This window comes from Nyctereutes procyonoides, unplaced genomic scaffold (genome assembly GCF_905146905.1).
Source record: "Nyctereutes procyonoides isolate TBG_1078 unplaced genomic scaffold, NYPRO_anot_genome, whole genome shotgun sequence".
NCBI lineage: Eukaryota > Metazoa > Chordata > Mammalia > Carnivora > Canidae > Nyctereutes > Nyctereutes procyonoides.
In genome coordinates this window covers 4297649-4323164 of record NW_026575045.1, presented here as the reverse complement: position 1 = coordinate 4323164, position 25516 = coordinate 4297649, and the positions used below count along the sequence as shown (strand labels likewise).

Genomic DNA, 25516 nt, shown 5'->3' with positions numbered 1-25516 from the left:
TACACAGCTAATGGGGTACTCAGTTAAGCATCTGCCTCCCACTCAGGTCATGATCTCAGTGTTCTGGGATGAAGCCCCCCCATCCCCCATCAGGTTCCCTGCTCAGGAGGGAGTCTGCTTGTCCCTCTCTCTCTGCCCCTCCCCCCACTCATGCTCACTCACTCGCTCTCTCAAATAAATAAAATCTTCAAAAAATAAATACAGGGCAGCCCAGGTGGCTCAGCGGTTTAGCGCCGCCTTCAGCCTGGGGCATGATCCTGGAGACCCGGGATTGAGTCCTGTGTCAGGCTCCCTGCACAGAGCCTGCTTCTCCCTCTGCCTGTGTCTCTGCCTCTCTCTCTCTCTCTCTGTGTGTGTGTGTGTCTCTCATGAATAAATAAATAAAAATCTTTTTTAAAAAGAAAAATAAATAAATAAAAATACACAGCTAAGCCTTATGCCTCAGGATTACAGTTCAACAGTCTGGGTGGGACCCGGACTTCTCTGTGTTAAAAGTCCCATTAGGTGATCATACAAACCCCCAAATGGGAGCAAAACGGCAGAGGCAGATGGAGAAAGTCTTTAAGTAGACTCACCACTAAGCACAGAGCCCTAGGCGGGGCTGATCCCAGAACCCATGAGGTCATGACCTAAGCCAAAACTGAGTCGGATGCTCAACACACTGAGCCACCCAGGCACCCCTGAATAAGTGGTTTTGATACTGCTATACATTAGGGGGTAAAAAGATAAATTATTAAAATATATCAAGTATTTGTTGTACTTAAAAATACAAAAGCAAAATGATCATTAACACAAGACTTCAAAAAAATTTTAAGATGAAATTTCATCTTAATACTGGGCTTTTTTCTTACCTTTGGTAGTTTTTTTTGTGTCTATAGACACAAGCCCTCTGTTCGTCGTTTTAATAATTCCGGGATCTTATTTCTTATTTTACTGTAAAGCCTGAGGTTTTCTTCTCACATTCTAAAATTATGAAGCAACAAATGTCATATATGAAATGTATAGTGTCCTCCTTGCAACAAGTGAGGAAAAATTCCATATTGTAACAAAAAAGTGTTTTTGAGGAAATAAAGGTGCAATCTTTATAAAAGAAGTTGGCAGGTTTTCTAGTATCATGATTAAAGATTGATGTATCTCTGCCCTTTTCCTGTGATAGATAAGTGCCTTCCTGTTCTGGGTTATCATGCTTCCTCCTTAGCCAGAAATGCCCACCATCCACAGGTGTATCCTTTAGAGTCAGCTCAGGTGTCTCCTACTCTAGGAAGCCTCCCTTGCTTTCTCTGTGCTTCTGTAGCTAGAACCTTTCATGTACTTCTGTCACAAGCCTTACCACATTATATTGTAATTATCTGTTTCTATGTTTGGATCTCTTGGGGGACTTTAACCTCAGTACCATTATGTGTGTGTGTGTGTGTGTGTGTGTGTGTGTGTGTGTGTTATTAATGGCCTGCTCATTAAATATTTTGCTGAGTGATTACATATGTAGTAGCCATAGCCCCCAGCTCACTCTTCTCACCCTTTCTTTGTTGTACTTGTCTGTGAATATGCGCTGACCTGGCAGCACAGGGATCCTGTTTGGCCTCCAAGTTCCTGCCCTAGCCAGCCTCACCAACCTACCCAGCCTGACGAGCAGCTCATTGTAATAAACTGAGTCTCTAGTGAATATAACAACATTAGACTGGCCATCAGCCTAGGACTACCCTTCATAACCTGAGTGAGACCAGGCATGAAGCTGACAGCTAAGCTCACCACTCCCTATATATGTCAGCTCCAGACTCTCAAACTTGACATTTTATTACTGTTTTACCAAGATTTCCTTTTTTTCACGGCCTATATACTGTTTTGGAAAAAAAAAAAATGTTTAAGTTACTTATGTTTACTCAGGTACTAATATAATCCTAGCTTAATTCTGAACTTGAAAATAACAATTTCTTATGACAGCCCAGTGAATTTAGCAGGAAACAAAATATAGAGGGTCTAAAAGCAGTTGCATTGCATTCTGAAAAGTGGGGGAAAAAAAGGGAAGTGGCCATGGACTCATGTTAGTTTTATTCCTAGAAAATAGAAACAGGAGCCTAAGCCTCCAGGTGCATCCTGAAGGTTTTATGTATCATGCACACAGTTTTAGGTATTCCACTGATCGGTGGTCTAATTGAACATAAAATGAATGTCCCCCTTAGATGAAATACAAATCAGTAGGATTTAACACTGAACTGCATATATCCTCTATAGCCTGAATTTTGGTAGAGAACATGGGGTTGAAACATTTGAATCTACTATCAGATTGTTAAGTATTATTTTTCCATCCATTCTATGCCTTTCAGTTAAGCTAAGGAAGAGGGAGATATGAGAGATAACCCTGACTTCATCCCATGTGGATTATTGTCTGTCATTTCACTGAAGGACTTGGCTTCTCTTTCTGTTGTCTTGGAAACCTCCCAGTTTCTCTTTAAAAATAACAGGTATTATCAAGAACTCATTAGTGTTATGAATTATTGTGAAATTGTAAAACTGCTGTGGCTTTATGTGTCACACGTGTATGGTTGAACTTTAACAATGCGGACCGGAAAATTCTCATTAGGGTCAGGACAGCTCATCAGAAGCTCAAACTCATTTGTTTCTTTCTCTCATCAGAAAAATAATAATAATTAAAAAGCCAGTGGCCTCCTCTTAGGCCTCAGGACCAGGTCTTAGTTATTCTCTAGGTAGTTCAGCAGATGAGCTTCTCTGACGTTGCTCTTAAACATCAGCATTCTGGAGGCAAACCAAGCCAGCTTCACACTCCATTCCAACCATTCATTATCCTCTGCCTCAGTGTACTCATTGTAACATGGGGACACTAATCACCTACTTTGCAAGGTGACTCTAGGAATTAGACTTGATGTATGTAAAGCCTCCGGTACAGGGCCTGTTGTATAGATGGGGCTTGATGAGTGGCTCCCATGATTCTTGCTCTTATTATTGTTACTAATATTTTTTCCTCGACAGTGGTTCTCACTTCCTTTTTAAAGCTCAAATGTTATGATGAGCAGTCTGTATCTCTCCTGTTCTACAGGGTCAATTATGAGTATTTTCAATGGTGTTTGGTGTTGTGGAGTTAATTCATTTGTTAGCTTCAGGCCACTTTTCCTTCCTCGTGGAGTTAATCTGATACTAGATGAGACAGCCGATTCAGAGTCTGCTGGGCAGGAGTTGGATGAGTAGAAGTACCACATACCAAACTGGACATTTCTAATTAGAATTTGAAGCATGACTTTAAGTAGTCTAAAAAGGTTTATAGTAGTCTAAAGCCAAAATATAAAGATTTATAATCAGCAATTTGGACACTGAACAGTTTCAGGACAGTCTTTCTAGTTTTTATATTCAGCCTAAACTTTATGTGTAAAATTGAGTTTTATAAAAGAGCTAAGTTTTTTTTTTTCTAGTGAAATGAGAGTTAACAGGTTTTTCAAGCTGGTTTAGAATAATTTCCAGATTAGTGGAAACGGAGATGTGTTGCTAGCAGTTGTTTTATTGTAGACCCCTATGGAGTGACTGCATTCTGTGTGAATTCTTAAAAATATAGATAAAATGTTCTTTCTTACACCTAGCTTTCAACCTAGCTAAATGGTCTCTTCTCGGTCGGTATGAGCCATATCAGTATCAGTATCTGTATAACCCCAGCATCAGTACCCATCAGTACCTGTACTGATGGCTGCAAGTGGCAGTGAGTTTTAGGGAAATGCTCACAGAGATGGAGTTCACTCTACTCCAGGGGAAGAATTAGGCAACACGGCAAGATGTCAGCTAAGTTCTTAGGAACAAAACTGTTTGGCTTCTGGGCATCTCAGTGGAGCAGGCCAAGGGCCCTGGGGATGGAAGTAGGGAAGTTCCCACTCTACCCATACTGAGTGAGTACTGAGAAGCTATCGCTAGGACAAGCCTCTCATGAGTGGGCTCCAGACCATATCCAGTTCCATTTCCAAGGAATTCGAGGGGATGCTGATTGGACTCTTATCATGGGAAGTCTCATTCTGATGGGAAGCAGCAACATCTCCACATTGACTGCAGAGTGGCAGTTGGTCAGTGCAGGGAAGAAGGGGCAAGGCAAGGGGGAAGTTCTTTGATGAATATTAGATAATAGAATGTACCTTCTGCATTATCTTTGCTGTAGGCAGTAATGTTTCTGACACAATCTATGTCATCGCAACATTTTTTTGTTATAGAGAGATTATTCTATCAAATATACAAGTAAAATGTCATTTACCCCCAGAGCTCTCAGAAGTTCACCTGTTGCACCCACCTAGTGCAAATTTAGGTGGAGGACTTAAAAATCAGCCTTGATGATGAATATAAAACATAGTGATACCATACATTTTTATTTCTCTATATATAGTGGAGTTATACCTTTGGGCAACAACACTAATACTCTAATTATAGAGGATAAACGTCAATACAGCAACAATTATATATAACTAGTTATTCAGTGCAGAGACCTAGATCATCATTTTTAATGTGGTCTATGTACTACTTTAATGTAATTTTCATTTCTATGATTAAGATGTTCTTAAATCAATTTGTGTTTTAGAAAGAAAGGGCAGATGTTTCCTTGTGTGAAATACAACTCTCAGTAATCAGACAACATGAGCTATTTTTTTGCTTGTCCACAGTGTTTTCAGTGACGAAAAAGGTTGTCTTTCAGACATGTGAAAAACTGGGTTTTGAGGTGCCTGCCTGGGTGATGCAGTCAGTTGAGCATCCAACTCTTGGTTTTGGCTTGGGTCGTGATCTCGGGATTGTAGGATTGAGCCCCACATCCACTCTGAGCAAAGAGTCTGCCTGGGATTCCCCACCCCCCACGTGCACTCTCTCTCTCTCATGAATGGATCTTTTTAAAAATGAGTTTTTGTCAAGCATCAGTAGTTACTGTATTTTTGCTACTGAATATTTGTCTATAAAGTCAAGTTCAGCCTGCCTGCTAGAAAAATCTTGCCTAAAAAAAAAATTGAATAAGAGTCTCCGGAGCTAAATTGAGAAACATCTGAATGACTGTTTCTAAGACAAGATACTTTAAAAATCTAAATGACTGATTACACTTGTTTATTAAGTGAACTTCTTTTCTCAACTAACTCTAAAACTTGATTACCTATGACTCTTGCCTTACACATATATGCTAGACTACAGTGTATGTATTTTTTTAAATAGCAATTCCTGATGTTTTATGGGTTCATTTGTAAGTTGGCTGGTTGAAAGTTAGAACATAAAATCACTTTATTAAAATAACATATGTGGAACTGATAACCCACAAAAGCATATTTCACCTATTATGTAGTGATGCTATCATGGAATCTCCATGAAACAAATATGCCCAGAATTATTCAACAGTTACTTAAATATCTATACTAGTGGTAAAGTGATCTACCCTCAAATTGCTTGTATTATTTTGAAAGCTGATGTTCTCACTTGCTCTCTCAATCCCTGCTCACTATCCCATCCTTGTCATTTTTCTCCTTCCTCAATCTACGTGAAGACCAAACTCAGTATTACAACTTCTCCCTCCTTCACTCTTTACAGAAAGCACACACCCTTTTGCACATTTTCTAAGGTTTTTCATTGCTGTAAAACAGGAGGTAAAATAACAAGATTTGAAGTCTTGGGCTTATACTTCATCTGTAAACTAAAAAGAAACCGTATTGCTGTATTATTCATAAAGTGTTCCTAGTACATCAAGGAAAAGTGGCAGGTTTGAGGGAATGCTCAGAGACTGCAGTGAGATTCATTCACATTTCAGTAGAAAGCTCAGACGGTTCAGGGCGCTTGGGTAGGTGGCTCAGTTGGTTAAGAGTCCAACTCTTGGTTTTGACTCAGATCATGATCTCAGGGTCCTGGAATCAAGCCCTGTGTTGGCTCTGTACTCAGCGCAGAATCTGCTGGAAATTCTCTTGTTCTCCCTCTGTTCTTCCTGCTTGTACACACACTCTCTCTCTCAAATAAATAAAATCTTTGAAAGAAAATAAAGCTCAGACAGTTCTTTAAATATTTTCCTTTCTCACAGTGACTCTGCAGGAATTTTGAAAATGGTTGTCTGGGAGCAGGTCCTTGGATAAAGAGCCAGGCGGGGACACAGGCCAGCCCAGTGACCAATAAGGTGCTCCCTGGGATGGAAGGAGGACAACCTGGCCGATATAGTTTTACCTCCACTTACTGTTTGTTGATTTTTTTTCCCTTCTCGGAGGAGCTGTACAAGTTTACCCTCTCAGTCTCCCTCCAACTGCTCTAGATACCAGCTCCCACATGGAGATTGTCAGGTAAGAAATGGTGGCATAAAATGCATTCCAAAGGCACTTAGAAGAAAGGTGTCAGTATATCAGCTTAGTTTTGGCTTTGCTTCTGATGACCCCGAAGGAACTATAGCTTAGGCAGATTTAGAATTTGTAATTGGATTCTCTTGTTTGATATGGATGGAGCATACCTGAAATGAATATACGTACTGGAAAATAAGCATATCAGTTGTAGTCTATAAACTGAATTAGCTCTCTGCTGTGTAAAGAGCCTTTCCGTCTGGCCTGATCGTGTGCCAGGTTGTGACACCTGCCACACAGCCGTCTTTGTGCTTTTGAGAGTTGCAGAACTCTGTGAAGACTTCTCCTTGTCTTTCGGATTGGCATCCTTTCCCTTCGTTGGTTTTTTCATTAGTTACTACATTTAGATATTTGATAGGTTCCAAAATTTAAGATCCTCTGTGTGGGGAAATTTTGAGTATGGCAAATTTAAGAAATCCAAAAATAAGTTGTCATATCCAGTGAAAAGATAATAAAAAGGTGAGCAGAACAAAGATGCTTTAAATCTCGCCTTTTCTTTCCTGCAGAGGACTGAAGAAATGCTTTGTCATCTAAGTCCCTATTCTTCGCCTGAGTCTCTGGTTACTCTCAGCAAACCAGATTTCTGGCTTAATAGCATTTCTTTGCACTCCAGATGATAGTCTTAATTATTTAATAGATTAAATGCATTTTCAGAGTGCAAACAATGTATTGCAGAAAGTCAGTGGTGGTGTGAGGCCTAACACAGCATCTGTGTGGAGCCCCCGGGGTGGGAGTGAGCACTGTCCTCCACGCAGGTGTCATCAGCCTTCCTCCCCAGTCTGACCCGACTGACTGATATCTAGAGGGAGTGCGGAATGCTCCTCTTGACACTCCCTGTCCTGAAAGTCAGTTATTCTGGCTTTGAAGGGGGCCCTGGGTGGCCAGGCAACGTTCTAGGCTTTTGCTGCACTGCTCCATTTCCTATGTAGAGCAGGTGCCAGGGAAGCAATTCAGTTCCAACCCAGCCCATAATGTCTCCTGTCCAGACCTAGCAGAAGCCACCACTTGAACCCATACAGGTTTGGTTTGCAAAACTAGGAGAGAAGTGGTAAATGTATCCACGTAAAGCAAAACCTATTTTTTAAGTTTCTGATTAGTCCTAACATAGTGGCTGCCTGCAGACCGCATTCCTGCTTCTCCCAGAAAAGTCAAGCCGCCTTGGAGGTGGTTTTAGTTTGGTTTGGTTCGGTTCGGCTTGGTAGTCCTCTTCCTTGGAAGTGGCTGCCTTCTCAGTGGTGTCCAGACTGGCGGAAGCAAAGAGGCTTAAACTGCAGGAGATTAATACACCACCTCCAGGGGTGAAGGAGCAGGTGCTGGCGTTAATACAGGAAAGTTAATAGCACGCAGTCAGGGCCATAATTTCACACATTGATGAAGATGCAGAGAATTAGAGGTTACAGAGAGGGTGAGACAAGGATACCGATGACTGTGGGCATATATTGGAAATGGTGAGATGCAGTACAGTTAACAAAGACCCAGAAAAGTGAGAGAAGTAAAATCAAATGAGAAAAGGAGGGGACCAAAGAGTAAAGTAGCATGATGCTTTGAATAAATAGAAGGCAAATGTATATTAACACAGAAACTTTTTTTCCAGAAAGAAAAGAGGGAGGGAAAGGGCTTTTATTTATTTGTTTGTTTGTTTGTTTGTTTGTTTGTTTTACAGCTTTTTATACCATCTGAATTTCCTAACCACATGATAGACATTTCTTTTTTAAGATTTTTTTTTAAAAGAGGGGTGGTTTAATTATAGGTCTTGCAATTTTTGTCTTCATAGTCTTTCTATAGTATAGAAAAGCTAATAGATCTTTTTTTATTAAGGACTTTTATTTTATTTCTTTGAGAGAACAGAGGAAAAGGGAGAAGCAGACTCTGAGCAGAGCCTAATAACTCAGGGCTTGATCCCATGACTCTGAGATCATGACCTGAGCTGAAATCAAGAGCCAGGTGCTTAACTGACTGAGCCACCCAGGCACCCCAATGGACATGTGTGTGTGGTTTTTGTGTGTGTGTTTTTTTAATAAAAGTAAGCTAAATTCATTGAAATTTTTATAAGCAAGTGTGGAATTAATATCTATTGGGATGATACATTTACAGACTAGCTGACAGAAAAGGGAATTAGTCCCACTGTAACCAGTCTGCGAGTCCATTGCAATGAGTAAGCAGTTGTAAACAGGGCCTTAGGATGCTAGCAGGAGTTGTTCTCAATGATCAGACTTGCTGTGGGAATCTTTTGTATTCTTTTCAGAAATCCACTGGCTTCTAGATTGGAGCTGATTTCTATCACAAATGATGTTGTTAAAACACTGATCTGGCATCTTTTTTTTTTTTTTAAGATTTTATTTATTTATTCATGAGAGACACACAGAGGCAGAAACACAGGCAGGGGGAGCCCGATGAGGGACTCCATCCCAGGACCCCAGGATCACGCCCTGAGCAAAGGCAGACTCAACTGCTGAGCCACCCAGGCGTCCCTGATCTGGCATCTTTTACACTTTGTTTTGTTGTTTTTTTTTCCCTCCTGACTTTGCTCTTCCTGCTGCTGCTTTCAAAACTAAATGCTGATCTGCTTTAATATGATGAGCCAGCACCTGTTATGCTTTTTGACTTCTGGAAGAAATTAGAGTACATAAGATTCATGATGTACCAAATGAAAGGTGTATAAAGGAAGTATGCACTCTGTCAGTTTAGAGATGGCTTACAATTGTGAGTGCTGAATAAAAAAAACAAACAGTGGTTTAAACAAACAAAGAGTCATCTTTTGTCTTGCCTACGGGAAATATGGAAGTAAACAGTCAGCAATTCAGAGACGTCGGGGCCAGGTGTCCATTTCTGCCTTAGCTTTTTCCTCATGATTGCTTCCTGGGTTATAAGGCAGATGCTCTACCTTGAACATCATACCCACCTTCAAGACAGGAAAAAAAGGAAGAATGAGGACATGCCACCCAAGTCTGCTTCCCCTTTAATGAGCATTCCCCCAAACCCCACCAAACAATTGCAGTGTTCAACTTCTTGGCCAGAGCTGTGCCTTGTGGCCAATCAGGGTTCTGTTAGAAAAGAAGTGTCGTATGGACATTTATTAGGTAACAAGCATGGAACAACACAATTTGCCTATGCAAATTGGCAGTATAGATTTCCAAGAGGGAGATGCTACAGCAGGCACCTCCCCAATTATGTTTTTATTTTGTTTTACTATAAAGCACTTTTTTGGGTTTTTTTGTTTGTTTTGTTTTGCTTTGCTTTGCTTCTTGTAAGGTGAGCAGTATTTGGAACTTTTGGAAACATACATTCTAAAAACAACATAAGATGGAATGAAATCAAATGCCAAGCAGTGTGGGGCAAACTTGGGAGTGTAGTAGAAGCCAGAGAAGGAAAAGTGTTGGAATAGCTCGAAAAGATTTCATGAGAAAGAGACCTGAGTGGGGGCTATGACAAATGGATCGGATGCTCTACACTGCTATAATGGCAGATGCATGGCATTCTACATTTGTCAAATCCCAAAACAAGATTCAGAGTGAGCTCTGTAAACTATGGACTTTGGGTGATAATGATATGTTGTGAACTGAGGACTTTGGGCAATAATGGTATTGCCAGTATAGGTTCATTGATTGAAACAAATGTACCAGTCTCGCACAGGATATTGATAGTGGGTGAGGGTGTGCGTATGTGGAGGCAGGGGACACTTGGGAATTCCTCTCAACTCCACTCAATTTGGTGTGAACCTGAAACTTCTGTAAAAAATAATAGCTATTAAAAGAAGAAAGGAAGGAAGGAAGGAAGGAAGGAAGGAAGGAAGGAAGGAAGGAAGGAAGGAAGGGAGGAAGGAAAGAAAGAAAGAAAGAAAGAAAGAAAGAAAGAAAGAAAGAAAGAGAAAGAAAGAGAGAGAGAGAGATGGATAGATGGATGGATTTGGATTTAAACAGTTGAAGAGATAGTGATCCAACGAGAGGGAAAAAGCAAGGACACAGATGTACAAGTGACTGCAGCAAGGACACTATGGTGAGACAGGGATGGCCCCTAATTTTAAACAACCTTGAGGTGAAATGTTCACTTGTTACCCAAAATGAATCGGAATAACCTTAACTTTCCATTATTTACTACTCATTCCTTTTTTTTTTTTTACTACTCATTCCTATTGCATTTTTCTGAGTTTGTATAAGAAAGTTTATTTTACTATTACGTTATACAGAGGAGGAAGAGTCAATTATTGATATTCTGCAGCCTTGTATGTGTGGTTTATTCCCACAAATTAAACCCATTCAGTTGCTTAATATTCATAGGATTAAAATTACACTCATTTAAGGGGAGGTGGGTGGAGGTTGGGGTAACTGGGTGACAGGCACTAAGGAGGTCACTTGATGGGATGACCACTGGGTGTTATACTATTATGTTGGCAAATTGATTTTATTTTATTATTATTTTTTAAAGATTTTATTTTATTTATTCATGAGAGACACAGAGAGAGAGAGGCAGAGACACAGGCAGAGGGAGAAGCAGGCTCCATGCAGGGAGCCTGATGTGGGACTCGATCCCGGGTCTCCAGGATCACACCCCAGGATGAAGGTGGCACTAAACCGCTGAGCCACCGGGGCTGCCCGGCAAATTGATTTTAAATAAAAACTTAAGATCACACTCATTTCTTTTTGCAAAACTGATATTTAAAACTGACTCTATTGTTTCTTTGGGATTTTAAGAACTATACATCTTCTACCTTGATCATTTTATTTTCATTTAAGTATGAAAGCTTTTCTATTTTGTGGCCCATAGTAATCATTTTGTAAAATGTTGACATTAGCAATTTTAGTTTTCTTCTTAAAGTAAATCATATCCTGCTAAAAGTAAAAGCACCTTCTTTCAGTTGGTTACTTTAATTAAGCAGAATAGTGAAGTTGAGTTCTAATTATTTTTCTCCCAGTTATTTAAATAGTGGCTTTTAATTACATATTGAATGTAATTGAATTGGGTCTAATTTGATAAGCTCCCTATCCAGCTGTCGAAACTTAGAAAATTAGCTGCAGTCTCCATAATTTACCATTTCTCAGTGTACATGGAAAACTTTTAATATGGTTAAGCTTTCCCCCTCCTATCTGTACTTTGCCCTGGTCTTTGCTTAGTCATAAACATTATACTCATATTACAGAGCAAAGCTCATTTGCGTAGTAGCTAGCATTGTGGCTGGTGATAAATCGTCAAGAAGGTATATCACCCACGGGGATCAAGAGGCTTGCCTTTAATCTGGTTTATATTAATGCAGGTGGAAGATACAGCCTTTTCTGTTCTATTTATAATGTTGCCATCTGGCTAAAGGAAGGTTTTTGTTTGTTTTGTTTATTTGTTTTTAGATCAAAGCATTTGGGGTTGGATTTAAAATATGTAATGTTTGCTCCTGTCAGAAGGAGTTTGTACCATGAATCAGGTAGTTGCTTGAGAGTGATTCCCAATCACTTATACACAAAAAATATATGGGACACATGCTTTTCTAAAATATGGTTTTCTTCATTTCAGCTAAAATGGATGTTTGTCTTTTTAACAGATTATCAAAACAAATCTATTAAATTGCTTTGGGAGAATGATGGGGTTTACCAATCTCTCAAAGCCGAAATGCTTGTTTTGTAGCCTTTCTGATATTTCCAGCAAAGGCTGTAATGTTTTCATGTTTCTTCCCATGCAGTATAGGCAATATTCTGTTGTATTTGAAGTATGTCACTCTAATTCCTGTGATAGTCACTATAAGTGATACTGGGCAGACCTTTCTATTATATGACTACAAAAGCAACCGTTTGACTTTTGATGTCAAAACTATCCTAGAATTATGTTATTTTCTGTTGTTTTCCTGACATGGTGTAAACACGAGTGTAATCTGACAATTCTTTTGGTCACGTTTTCTCTACAATCTTAGCAGCCATCAAAAAATGAGCAAATGTACACTTTTTCTTTTAACTTGTTATGAATACTTTTTCTTTCTGGGCTTTTGCCACAGTTTGCTCAGAGTACACCACCCACCCTCCAGCCGTCCCTCATTCCATTCTTCAAGCATTTATTCAATGTCACATATGTGCCAGATAGTGAGCTAGACACTAAATAAAGATGGAGATCCTGAGGATGAAAATCACGGTCTTTGCCCTCGGGTTGTTGCTCTGGTCAAATAGAGCATTATCACAGAACTGCACCTGACCAAGTGTCAAAGATAAAATGCTTCAAGCTCCATTTAATTGGAAAACAGCTATGGTTCTTTAAGCTCAAAACACAGTGGCTGTGATGAGAGCTCTTTAGAGGCAAAAAAGTAGCCCACTCCTTATCCCTTAAAAAATTCTGGTAACTTATTTTGACAGAATTATCTTTTGCTGTTACTTATGTAATATTTATGCTGCTCCTATCATATGTAGTTTAACAAAAAATGGATTTTTTTTGTAAAAAGTTACGGTTATGTCAATATTTTCACAGACATTTCAGCACAACTGCCTCAACTTTCTTTTTAAGTTCATGGACTGTTAGCTATTAATAAATAACTCTGTGTGTCTCTCCCAGTCTTCATGCCTTTTCATTATAGTTAAAGATAAGAAGTAATGTTTCTGGTGCGTTCTGTTCCCACGTATCACATAACTATACACAATGCTGGATTGTATTGATAAAACCAGTGCCTTTGTGTTGGATTTGTATTATCTCAGGATTGGACAAATTTCTTTGTCTTTTGGTTGACTGTCCCTTTCTATCATGGTCACAAATTTTTCATTTTTTTCATTATGCAGAAATGAAGTAATCAGTGACTTCCAGTCACTGTTCATTGTTGCTGAATAAGCTCCCCCTAAACTTAAAAGTCTCCACGTGGTCTTCTAAGCCTTGAGTGCAACCTGTTGTAGCTACCAAATCATAACTTTCTGTTCTATTTGGAGAGCATGAAATACAAAGAAAAAGTAAAAATTCAGTTGTTTCTGTCAGAATGAATAAGGATGAAATGGGAGACTCCAATGCATGATCAAATATTCTTAATTGCATTTGTTTTTGCAGCAAGAAATGAGCAATAGATTGTTGAGTAAAGGTTCATTGTATTTACTGCTATGTCAGATTAAATGTGGCTAGGTTTTATATTATACCACAAAGTGGATTTATTATGTTGTAGCAGAGCGAATTAGAGTCCACCCTGTTCTTCAGCATCTGTAGTTAAAGAAGTTGCCATGGCACAATGCCTATAAATTTGTGTAGTGTAGTGGCTGCTTCCCTGTCCTCTGGTGATCTGTGAACAATTAAAGACACCAGTGAGCCTGTGCCTGTATTTTATTTCCTTGACCTTTCTGCAAAATGACCTTCAGAATACCCTACTTGTTTCCTAACCAGGCACATTTCCTCCATTCTGTACTTCCTCATCCTACCCACTACTCATCTACCCATCCTACCCATCCCCATCCTACCTTGCTCGTTGGGGATGGCAGCTGGGGTCCCCTTATTTGCAGGCCTGAAGCAGAGGAGATACTGAGGGCTTAGGGAGGTTCCCTGTATGGTGCCACCTCACTGCCCTGGGCTCCTTCTTGGATGGCCACACTGACAACTTTTCCAGTTCTGTCACTGGACTCACTGTTTTCCCTTCATGGTCAGCTAACTTATCTCTTGGTACCTGTTAAGGGAAAATGGGAAGATCTGAATAATTATTAAATTATACAGAAAGCAGAATGCTTAAGATGTCTGTTTTTAATCTGGTTTCCTTTTACTGTTTTCATTAAGATGGTAAGCACTTTTTTTTTTTTTTTTTTGTAAGCGCTTTTTATACACTTCCAGCAAGCTTGGGATAGGCTTCACTTTCTGTTTACCCAGAATCCACTGAAGCTGTAATAGCTCTCCACCAGAAGTTCCACATGATACACTTTTCGGTGACTTGCATTGCCTTCAGAGCAAAGTCCAAACTGTTGGAATTCAAGGAGGCGTTGACATGGGCCTATTTGTCTTATTGTCAGCTGCCTACATTTTTAAGACTGCTGTTTTGACTAGATAGTGCCCTGATTATCCTTTTTCTTTTTTTTTTTTTAATTGCCTAAGTAGTTTTGCTTATGGCATCCCCCAGCCAGAAATACCCTCTGCTTTACTCTTCACTTAGAGAGATTCTCTCCATTCTTCAAAATCTTTATCCAGTGAAGTTTTGTTTTTTGTTGTTGTTGTTTTAATTTTTTCTTTAATTTTTATTTATTTATGATAGTCACAGAGAGAGAGAGAGAGAGAAAGAGGCAGAGACATAGGCAGAGGGAGAAACAGGCTCCATGCACCGGGAGCCCGACGTGGGATTTGATTCCACGTCTCCAGGATCGCGCCCTGGGCCAAAGGCAGGTGCTAAACCGCTGCACCACCCAGGGATCCCTCCAGTGAAGTTTTGTATCACTCCTATTCCCTCAGTGCCTTCTCCCACCTCTGAATTTCTCTAATGCTATCTGCATCATTTATTTGGTTTTTAATCCCCAATGGTATATTGATTTCTAAAAACCAAACTGATCCATTGCTATCATTTCATGCATTTTCATTTCATTGATTTCATTTCATTGATTTCTAAAAACCAAACTGATCCATTGATCCATTTCATGCATTTTCGTATTGTCTCCTCTGAAAGTTAATAAGCATCTTGCAAGTAGGTCTTGTGTCCTTTGATCTTTGTGTTAGTGCACAGCACAGTGGCTGGCCCCTGAGAGCATCTGCAAATGTTTGTTGGAAAAATTATTTAGGGGCACCTGGGTGGCACAGACAGCTGGGTGTTCGACTTTTGTGGGGGGTTTTTTTTGTTTTTTTGTTTTTGTTTTTGTTTTTTGGGGGGTGTTCAACTTTTGATTTCAACTCGGGTCATGATTCCAGGATCATGACTGCCGAGCCTACTTGAGATTTTTTCTCCCTCCCTCTGCTTGTGTACTCTCTCTCTCTCAAATAAATATTTAAAAAAAATTTTTTTTTAATTATTTAACATTTCTGAGCCTGGGAATGCAGGGGTTCCATTGATACCGTAACAAAGAGACTAACATTGGGGAGTTGGCTGATTTTGTGAGGACACTAGTTCACCTTTTGACATAGTTTCCAGTGATCACAGAGAAACAGGAGCATATATTTCCTAGAGGTGGGAGACAAACTGTATTTGAGAGCACATACTTGTAAATGCGTTTGAGAATGATTGACATAGAGAGCATGCTTTAGGCCCTAAGAGGAGACAACTTTTCTGGAGATAAGAGAAATTACTGGGGGAATCAGAAGTTTCAAAACACAGTTTGAAGAAGTAACCTAGAATTAAGGATTCAGAAAAGGAAAAGTGGTAGGAGACACATGAATATTTCTTCCCAATACTGAGTGCACAGTGTCCCCCGAGTCAGATGCTGTCTGAACAATGCCAGTAGGGAGAAAACCCAAGTAAAGCAGGAAATTGAATCCAGGTTTGTCTAGGGCCATCTCCCATAAGCATCATCCCCTTAACTTCACATATGATTATGAGGAAATTAAACTGAGAAGCTCTCCATCATGTGGAATAATAAAAAAAGTCACTAGAGAAGGTTGCCATAAGATCTTATTCTAATGCAAATTTCATAAATAATGTTAAATAAAACCTTCGAGATCTGTGTTGCAATACTCCTGGCAGCTCTGTTAGAATAAAATTTAACTATCAAGTAAATAAGCAAAAGGATGATAAAGTAGAAAATTTTAGATGAAACACTGAATTACCTGAAAACTACTCTGTAATCCACTTTCTGTTATGTTTTTAAACCAATAACACTCTTCAGTTGCTGTAACAGTGTTCTGCAGCCAAATTTTTCAAATAAGTGATTTGTCTAGCATGTAAGGGGTCTGTCAGGACCACTCCAGGCTCTGGGATTCACTAGGAATACTCAGGCCTCAGCATGTAGTCAGGCTCGTGGCTAAGATTTACTGGAGCAAAACCAGGCCTTTGTAAGGCGAGCTCTCTGATGCCTGCTGTTAAGTCTTTTCTGCACACGTAAACTGAAACTAATAGGTTGAGAGCAATGAAGTTGCAGTATTCAACCATTTCTTACTAAAAAAATGGCAGTTGCCTCTGGTTCAACCTCTACTTCTGTCTTCCAGTTGACTCTCTCCCAAAGCTGTTTGTGAACCCTAAGACACGTGCCCCCCCACGTCCAGCTAAACAATATAGCAAAGCAGAACTCATACAGAGCTGGGCCTGATGGCTAACCTCTGTTAAAAATAGTGACCAAAAAAAGTACCTGAGTGGCTCAGTCGGTTTGGCCCCCAGCTCTTAATTTCAGCTCAGGTCATGATCTCAACGGTCATGAGGTCACACTCCGTGTTGCACTTAGCACCAAGTCTGCTTGAGATTGTCTCCCTTCCTCTATCCCTCCCTTTGCTCATGAGTGCACGCATGCTCGCTTTCTCTCTCTAAAATAAATCTTTAAAAAAATAATGTAACGGGCCCCTGGGTGGCATGGTAGTTGAGCATCTGCCTTTGGCTCAGGACATGATCCCTAGGTCCTGGGATCAAGTCCCACAATGGGCTCCCCACAGGGACCTGCTTCTCCCTCTGCCTGTGTCTCTGCCTCTCTGTGTGTTTCTCATGAATAAATAAGTAAAATCTTAAAAACAAAAGTAACAGAAATACATTATCTTTGTAGATATCAAGACCACATCATTCAGTGAGATTTAAACTTCCTAAGGTTGTCATCCTAAATGTCTAATTAGAGTAAGCTTTTTTACTAAATTAAACATTTGTTGAGCCAATTATTTTGATCAGTTGAGAGAGACTCTTCAACCAGACCCATAGAGCCAAAAATAGAAACAAAGCAGCAAGAACCCATGCATGCCCTTTATGGGAAGACATTGGAAGGAATGCAATGAATTGTATAGGATATGGATTTTAGAGGTGCGTTTGTGGCATTTACTGGAGTTGCAAATGTCTGGCATCTCTGTATTTTGTTTCAGAGCGGTTTAGAAAGAGACAGCCCCAGACCACAAGGGTGCCTCTCTGTATCCTTCCTCTTGTCTTTTAACACTCTCACGTATGACACTAATGGAATAAAGCTTTCAAGCTAGCAGGAAGATCAATAGAGATTTTATAGGGCTAGCAAGGACTTTGAGCATTGTGGCATATGACTCAGGTTTCTTTATAAAAAATGAAAGAGATTCAAATTAATACTGGAAAGTCAGCTGAGTCATTTAAAAATGGTTATTTTTCCATGGTAAAATAAAAAATGGTATAGTCAATCCTATCTGCTAGTTACCTAGGATTTCCAGTTTTTTAAATGTTGGAAATTTCATTTTATTTTATTTTATTTATTTATTTATTTATTTATTTATTTATTTATTTATTTATTTATTTATTTATTTATGAGACACACACACACAGAGAAAGAGAGGCAGACACAGGCAGAGGGAGAAGCAGGCTTCACCCAGGGAGCCCGACGTGGGACTCGATCCTGGGTCTCCAGGATCAGGCCCTGGGCCGAAGGCAGGCTACTCGCTGAGCCACCCAGGGATCCCTAAATGTCGGAAATTTTAAATAGATTATTTTCATTGTGTTCCCAAGTAGTGAGATTCCCTGTACGTTGTTTAAAAAAAAAAAAAAGATTTTATTTCCCATTATTATAATGGAGAGCTTGGGTTTTGTTTTGTTTTATTTTTTTAAAGCTCATATTTACTTAATTCAATGGTAACTTGAAGGGTATTCAGTCTCCTGAAACTGTCATCTAAATCCCAAAAACACTGAGAATTACCGCCTCATCCAAAGCTAGGTTTTACCCTAAAAACCATACCAATAATCCCAGCCTACCTGAGGGTCCCCAGGAGGTGTGACTGTAGCCAAGTTGGAAACTTCTTGAAACCAGCAGCTGAGCCAGACTTTGCACCTCAGGACCCCTTTCACCAAATTAACATACATTTACTTTCCCTATTACTGCTGCCTGAGCAAAGCCCTGGAGAAATAGACACCCAGTTTCCCCACATTTGTGTAGGGAATAAGGAGAGAGAGAGAAAAAAAATAGTTTCAACCATTTATTGAGCCGTATGGTAGACCTAATGCTCTCATTAATTTTCACAGCCCTGGAAGTAAGTGTTGTCCCTCTTTACAGATGGAAAAATTAAGCCTGAGAGGTTATGTGCTGAGATTCACACCCTGCTAGGGGCACAGCCAGGTCAGCTGACTCCAGATCACACACTGCCTCCTCCAAACTTCCAAACACACTGCCACACCATGGAAGTGTTGTGGCTGGAGGAGGTCCAGGACCTCAGTGGAAGAGCAAAAGAGAGAAAATGAATGAATGTGTCTTAAACCCCTGTTGTGCGCTAAGCTCTATGACAGAGTCTCCCCGTGTATCTTCCCCATTCACCTTCCCATCTCCCAGCAGCCCTGTGGGGGAGGCTGTATGCCAACCCCCACCCTCAACCTCCAACTCAGAGAGGTCAAGAAACTTCTAAAGGTCACCTGAGCCCAGATCTGTTTGAATTCATATCTTCCCTCTTATCATGATAGAGTGTTAACCAGAGAGGGTTTTGGAAAAATGAAGGTTCTTACAGTGGCAGAAAGAAGACCAGAAAGAAAAGCAGAACGGTAACCTGAAAACCTTAGATGAATGTCCAACCTAAAGGTCAGAGATTATCAGTGTATAATCTTGGACTAAACAGACTGGCCGACCATCCTTTAAATTACTTTTGTTTTCCTAGATTAAGCTGTCAGTTTTACGTGAGGATAAAAAATTTTAAGATTCTAAATGTGTCTTGTGAGGAGTAGGACCCAGAAGATCTTTTGGGATAGCAACAGATTGCTGAGATGCAGGTGACAGTAAAGAGAGCAGGCACATGAATGTTCAGCTGGAGCAGATCCAGTAGAAGTCAGATGTGGATAAATTGGGATTCAAGTAACCAGACCTCCAGTTTAATTGAAGTATATTTTTTATATTTTAATTTCAAGATGATAAATTATAGCACCCCCCGAAAGAAAGCTTTTGTTGGGGATGATTTGTAAAAGTCAATTGGACTGACTGAACGTGTGTTGTAGTCTTTTTAATCTCCTTCATGGTGGACTGTTACATAATATTCAGTTAGAATTGATGTTTGTTGTCAGGACCTAGGGGGACACCGCAGATATGCAATCACCAGAGAAAGATTAAATGATGTCAGATATACCAAGGCAAGAAAGAAATGAATACATTTGAAATACATTCTAAACAAATGTTTGGGTTTTTTTTAAAGGTTTATTTATTTATTTATGATAGACAGAGAGAGAGAGGCAGAGTCACAGGAGGAGGGAGAAGCAGGCTCCATGCCCGGAGCCCGACGTGGGACTCGATCCCGGGACTTCAGGATCGCACCCTGGGCCAAAGGCAGGCGCTAAACCACTGAGCCACCCAGGGATCCCTAAACAAATGGTTTTAATTCTTTCTCAATTAACTAAAAATAATAGAAGATCAATAAATAGCTTACCAATTAAGGCTTTATTTACTCTATGCTGGAGGTAGCTGTATAACAAAAAGAAAATTTTAATCCTAGTATTCCAAGTGATGTGTTATATTCTACTAAGATCAACTTGAAGAATAAAAAGAAAGGTTCTTTTTTCTTTTCTTTTTTTTTTTTTTTTTTTTAAAGAGTGATCTCTTTTAGAGAGCATGTGTGTGAGCAAGCACAAGTGGAGAGAATCTCAAGCCGACCCCATGCTGAATGCAGAGCTCAGGCCAGGGCTTGATCTCACAACCATGAGATCATAATCTGAGCAGAAACCAAGAATCCAGTGCTTAACTGCTTAACCAACTACTCTACCCAAGAGCCCTGAGAAAGGTTGTTCTACACACAGTGAGCAACAAAGTTTCCAAGTATAGTCAATTTTATCTCTGGAGGCTGTCTCTAAAGTTGTGATACTGTACGCCAAGACTAGTTAGTATGGGTTTCACCTGCTACATGGTGATAGTTGGCAACTCATTTTTGGCAAGTGGGATGAAGATACCCAGGATACTTTCTAGTTTCCCTTCTAGATCAGTATCAGTTCCACTCATACTCCCTTTGACTTGTCCCCATTCTCCAGGGTAACTATATACACACAGAACCTTTTCCAGTGGTAGCTTGCCTGGTAAAATTGCAGATGGCAAAGTTCTATCAGGAACCACTGAATGAGGCCTTTTATTTGCTATCTGCTCATTTTTTCCTGTATCTTTTCACACCTTCCCTTGTTAAAAAAAAAAAAACTCAATAGATACAACATAAACCAATTGATGTCTGTGTTTGAAGCTGTTATTTAAAGCAAATAAAAAAATTAAGCAATATTACAAGAATTGTGTAAGATATTTTACTATTTAGTCTACGATTTTCTGTTTTCATATATATATTTAATTAATTTATTTTAGACAGAGTATGTATGTGGCAGGTCGGGAGAGAGGAGGAAAAGGAAAGAGAATCTCAAGTAGATTCCCTGCTGAGCACGGAGCCTGTTGCAGGGCTCAATCTCACAACCCTGAGATCATGACCTGAGAAATCAAGAGTCAGATGCTTAACTGACAGACCCACCCAGGTACCCAATAGTCTTCGATTTTCCATGCTAATATGATATGTAACTAAGAGCCACAAAAATTTGGTGAATCCCACATTTAGAGGTCAAAGGTAAGTTTAGGGAACTTTTTTTTAGTAATTTCTTCTTCGTACATCTTGGGAACAATTTTTAAATTTAGTCTTCTTAAATTATAATTATTATCACACCTTTTCAGTTTCAAAAACTTGGACATTATCTAGAAAATAGGAATTATTTTCTCAAATTTCCTTAGCTTCAAGGAGAGGTAATATGTAATGTGTCCAGGCACAAGGGCTGCAAACAAAGCAGGGTAAGGAGTGCCAAGTGCCAAGTGGCATGAGTGCTATTTTAAACAATTCAAGTGGATTTTCTAATGTCCTATTTGAGCAGAGACCTCACGGAAGTGAAATCCACGTGGGTATCTGAGATAAGAGGATTCCAAGCCCATGCAAAGTTCTGGGATGGACTAAATCAAAATGACTATAGCAGAGTAATAAAGTGGGATAGTGGCATAAGGTAAAGGCCGAACCATATGCTACCTTCTGGGCCATAATGGAGACCTTAGGTTTTACTCTGAGCAGGATAGGAGGTGTTGGAGAGATTTGAGGAGAAGAGTGACACGACTTGTGTTTGAATGGGATCACTCGGGACACCTGGGAGGCTCAGTGGTTGAGCGTCTGCCTTTGGCTCAGGACATGATCCCAGAGACCTGGGATCGAGTCCTGCATTGGGCTTTGTGAATGGAGCCTGCTTCTCCCTCTGCCATGTCTCTGCCTCTCTCTCTGTGTGTGTGTCTCTCATGAATAAATAAATAAAATCTTTAAAAAAAAATAAATCTTTGAATGGGATCACTCTGGCTGCTAAGATGAAAACAAACTAAAGGGTGTCGGTGGAAGGATAGAATGGGTAAGAGGATATTGTAGTCACTCAGGGAGATGACTAAAAAGGTAGCAGGAGAGTATGATGTTTTATAAGAGTTGAAAGAACCTAGTAACATATTGAACGTGGGAAGTGACAAGTCAAGGATGAGTCCAGGGTTTGGGGCATGATCAACTGGAAGGGTAGAATCGCCTCAATTGGTGGAGAAGACTCAGCAGAGCAGGTTTTAAGGCAGAAAGTAGGAGGGAGAGAAACTCATGGGCTTGGTTTTTGACGTGATTGGTATCTGAGATAGTAGCAGGCTTTTTAAAAATATCCTTTGAAAATACATTAAATAAAGTAATATGGGTAAAGAAAGTCATGTTTAAAGTATGGGATCCTGTACTTGACATAACCAAAGAATTACCTGATATTTCTTCCCTTCATTCCTTTTCTAGAATACATCTTCCTTAGTTTCTGTAATAATCTTTGTTATTGAACTTTTTGTCAGAGGCTTTTTCAAAATCTTAGTAAATTGTATGCCCTGGTTCCTTTCTGGTGACCCACTTGGTTTTGTTCTTGGAATTTCTCGGTTCCTAATGCATGAACTTTGTAAGAACTAAGATCAGAGGCTTTGGATACCAGTCAGTGTATTTGCTTTATCTATGAACTGGGACCACCCACAACCTGCCACTGCTGTAGGACTGCTCGAGCTACGGCATCCAACACCCAACATCCAACTCAACATCCAATTTGAATTTTGGATGTGTCCTTCCCACTGAATGGGCCAGAGTTGTAATGGCCTCATCTTTCTATTTCCTGAATCTAGTCTAATACCTGATACAAAGATTAGCAGTAAATGTTGAATAGGTGAATGTTTCTGAATAAATTTTAAGAAACTAAATACAGTCTTTTCTCTTTTGTCTCATTTGTGTAGCACCTGAAAGCCACAAAGTGCAAGATAAGAAAACTGCTGCCTCCAGCCGGCCCTCTGCTATTTCAGGACAAAATAGCAACTACTCAGGAAATAAACCAGGTATTATGCATTACATTTGCTGTAGAAAAAAAGGGTTATCCCTAAAGCCTAGCACCAAAAGGATTTAGGAGAGCTTGGTTCCAGTCCTGTTACCGAAACACAAACACTCATACTGCCTTGTATGTGTTTAAGTCTGAGAATCTCTTAAAGCCTTGATTTTCTCTTTTTAAAATGGAGATCAAAAAAAATAATAAAATAAAATAAAATAAAATAAAATAGAGATTCAAATACATGCCCTGCTTACCTCTCAGAATCATTTTGACAATCAGTGAGATGATGCATGTGGGTACATTGTTTACTGTTAAGCAATGTATAAGAGGTAATCATTTTCCTATTCTGTTTTGAAATGATGCATACGACACATTTTTTTGTATCTGTGTGCCCACCATTATTGCCTATCTTTTTTGTGACATTTTCCAAAGCCATTTAAGGAAATCTTCACATGTAGCAAAGCTGGGACAGAATTATGTTTTTGTTCTCTATTCCCTGAAATGATTGTACACCTACACAGTAATTTCATTTAATAGCCTGTGATTCATGGTCTGTTCCACTCAGTGATACAAAGAAGCAAACAGCCTATAAACATAAACAGTTGAATAGACAATGCAGTAGCTTCTAGGTATCCAACAGCCCTTGTGTGGTCCGTGGGAGAGACCAGTGTCCAGTATAATGGTAAGCAAACAAAGGAAGGCAACAGCAAATTGAACCCCCCTATGAGGACCTTGGAAGCCTACTTCATGTAGCATCCAAGACCGAAGTCACTCAGGAACAGTGAATCAGTGAGAAGAAAGATGGAAATAATTCTTGCTAGCCTCAAAGAATACATTTCCTATTGTACCAAGTTTGGGGGCGGCGGGGGGGGGCAGGGTTTCCATGTGGGAAAAGATCTTAACAGAGCAGATAAATCTGGCTTGTTGCTTAGAAGAAGGACAACTAACAAGTATTATTGCAAGTACTGCATGAGCAGTCATTAATGAAAAATGATGTGTAGTTTCGGTGGAATTTTAATTAGCAGGTTAAGATTCCCCACTTCAGTTTGCCTTTTCATCCATTCATTTATCCACCTACCTCTCAGCTACCATCTACTACTACTTATTGAGTAATTGTCCTGTGCCTGGGATCATGAGAAGTACTGGATGAGCAAAGCAGAGCCCCTGTGCTCATAGGCCTTATTCTAGTGAACTTTCGTTCCTTATACCCAAGTGAGAATCCTTGTGGAGGTAGAAGTCCATTAGCATGAAAACCTCATTGGTTTTACCATGGGAATCCAACATAGCTAAATGGTGTGTGCTGTTTTTCCCTTGTTTTGACTATGTTCCCTGTGCTATACCTTTTATCCTTGTGACTTATTCATTCCATAACTGGAAGTCTGTACCTTACATTCCCCATTTTACACATTTCCCCTACCCCTCTCCTCTCTGGCAACCATTCAGTTTGTGTTTTTTGAGCATCATATGTCTGCTTTCTTGTATATACAGATAAGTAGAGGTACCTAAGAAGGTCTCATTTTTACAACCACAATGTTGTTTTCCTCAGTATCTCCAAAGGATGATAGAGATTTCATGTTGGAGGGTGAGGCTTGAGTAAAACCTTTTATTTTTATGGGTTATAAGTCATGGGAATGTCTAGAGCAATATATTAATTTTCATCTTCTGGAACTTGGGTGAAAAAAAGTAAAGTATGTGCTAAATTTGGGGATATTTTGAGTATTGCCCTCACCTGAGAACAGGCATCCTGACCAAATGATTTCTTGGGGTCTCTTTTAACCCGGTACATTTTAGTCAAATGTATCTCCAACCTTTAACTTCTGATACTTAAAATTCATTGGAAGACTCTAGAACATTTCTTTGATGTTAATAACATTCAAGTTTTTAATATTTTATCTTTAAAAAATGTATGGAAAGCCCTTGTGGTTTATAAGTCTGGGTACATTTTGTTTCATGTTATGACATGACAAGTGAATGTGAATACTTGGACACAGACCAAAAGAAACCATTTGTAAAGTCACAATCTGTCTATGTCTACAGAGGAGGGGATGGCTCTTGAGGATTCCCTCAGTCACCTCCAAATGATTTGGAGTGTGACCTAGTTAGAAGAAAACACTTGCATTTTCTTCATGAACTATGTATATATCCTTGAGAAAAGCAGAAACTCAAGTTCATTTAAAAAAAAAATCCCTCTTAATTCCTATCCCTTTATCACCCTCCACCACAAGTCTTTAAAAGAGCCATTAAAAACTTCATTAGTGTTTATAAATCATTTCCCTCACAGAGGAAAGCAGGCTTTGGAGTCTTCCAGGCCTTCTCTGGCTGCTACATCACGCTATTATAATGACTCCCTGTGTCATCATGTGTAAAAGGTCATGGGGTTGAGCCAGGTCTGGTTTTAAAAACTAGCTTTGACACTTCACTGTGCCACCTTCCTCAATCATGTACATTTCTTCATTTGGAAAATAGGCTTAAGAACTCGCCATTGAATGAAGAAATGCTTGGCTAGCTCATAGAGCTATTATGAGGAACCAAATGATAATGTATGTGAAAGGGCTTTGTAAAATGCAAAGCCCTAATGAAGTTATTTACTGTATAAATGGTAGTTATTCAGATGGAAGTCAAAGCCTAGTGAACTCTTGGGAAAGCCTTGTCAAGGTCAGTTGATGTCTTTGAGAGAGTTGAATCACTGAGTTCCAGGTTCATGCATGTTATTGAAGACAGAACATCAGGAGCACCCCCTATCACTCTTAAAAGTGCCCCAGTTTGGGTGACCATCCCCCCCACCGTCAGTTATCCCAATAGGTGGTTG

At 39.6% G+C, this 25516-nt stretch overlaps 1 protein-coding gene across 9 annotated transcripts in view; it reads left to right on the top strand.

Moving 5' to 3' along the window:
* The window catches only part of MAP7 (microtubule associated protein 7), a 172552-nt gene that overhangs the window by 91605 nt on the left and 55431 nt on the right, over positions 1-25516 (top strand). For all 9 annotated transcript variants that reach the window (XM_055324637.1, XM_055324631.1, XM_055324635.1 and 6 more), the window contains exon 2: positions 22619-22717. In XM_055324637.1, the coding sequence (XP_055180612.1) occupies positions 22619-22717 (99 nt within the window). The remainder of the gene's footprint in view (positions 1-22618; positions 22718-25516) is intronic.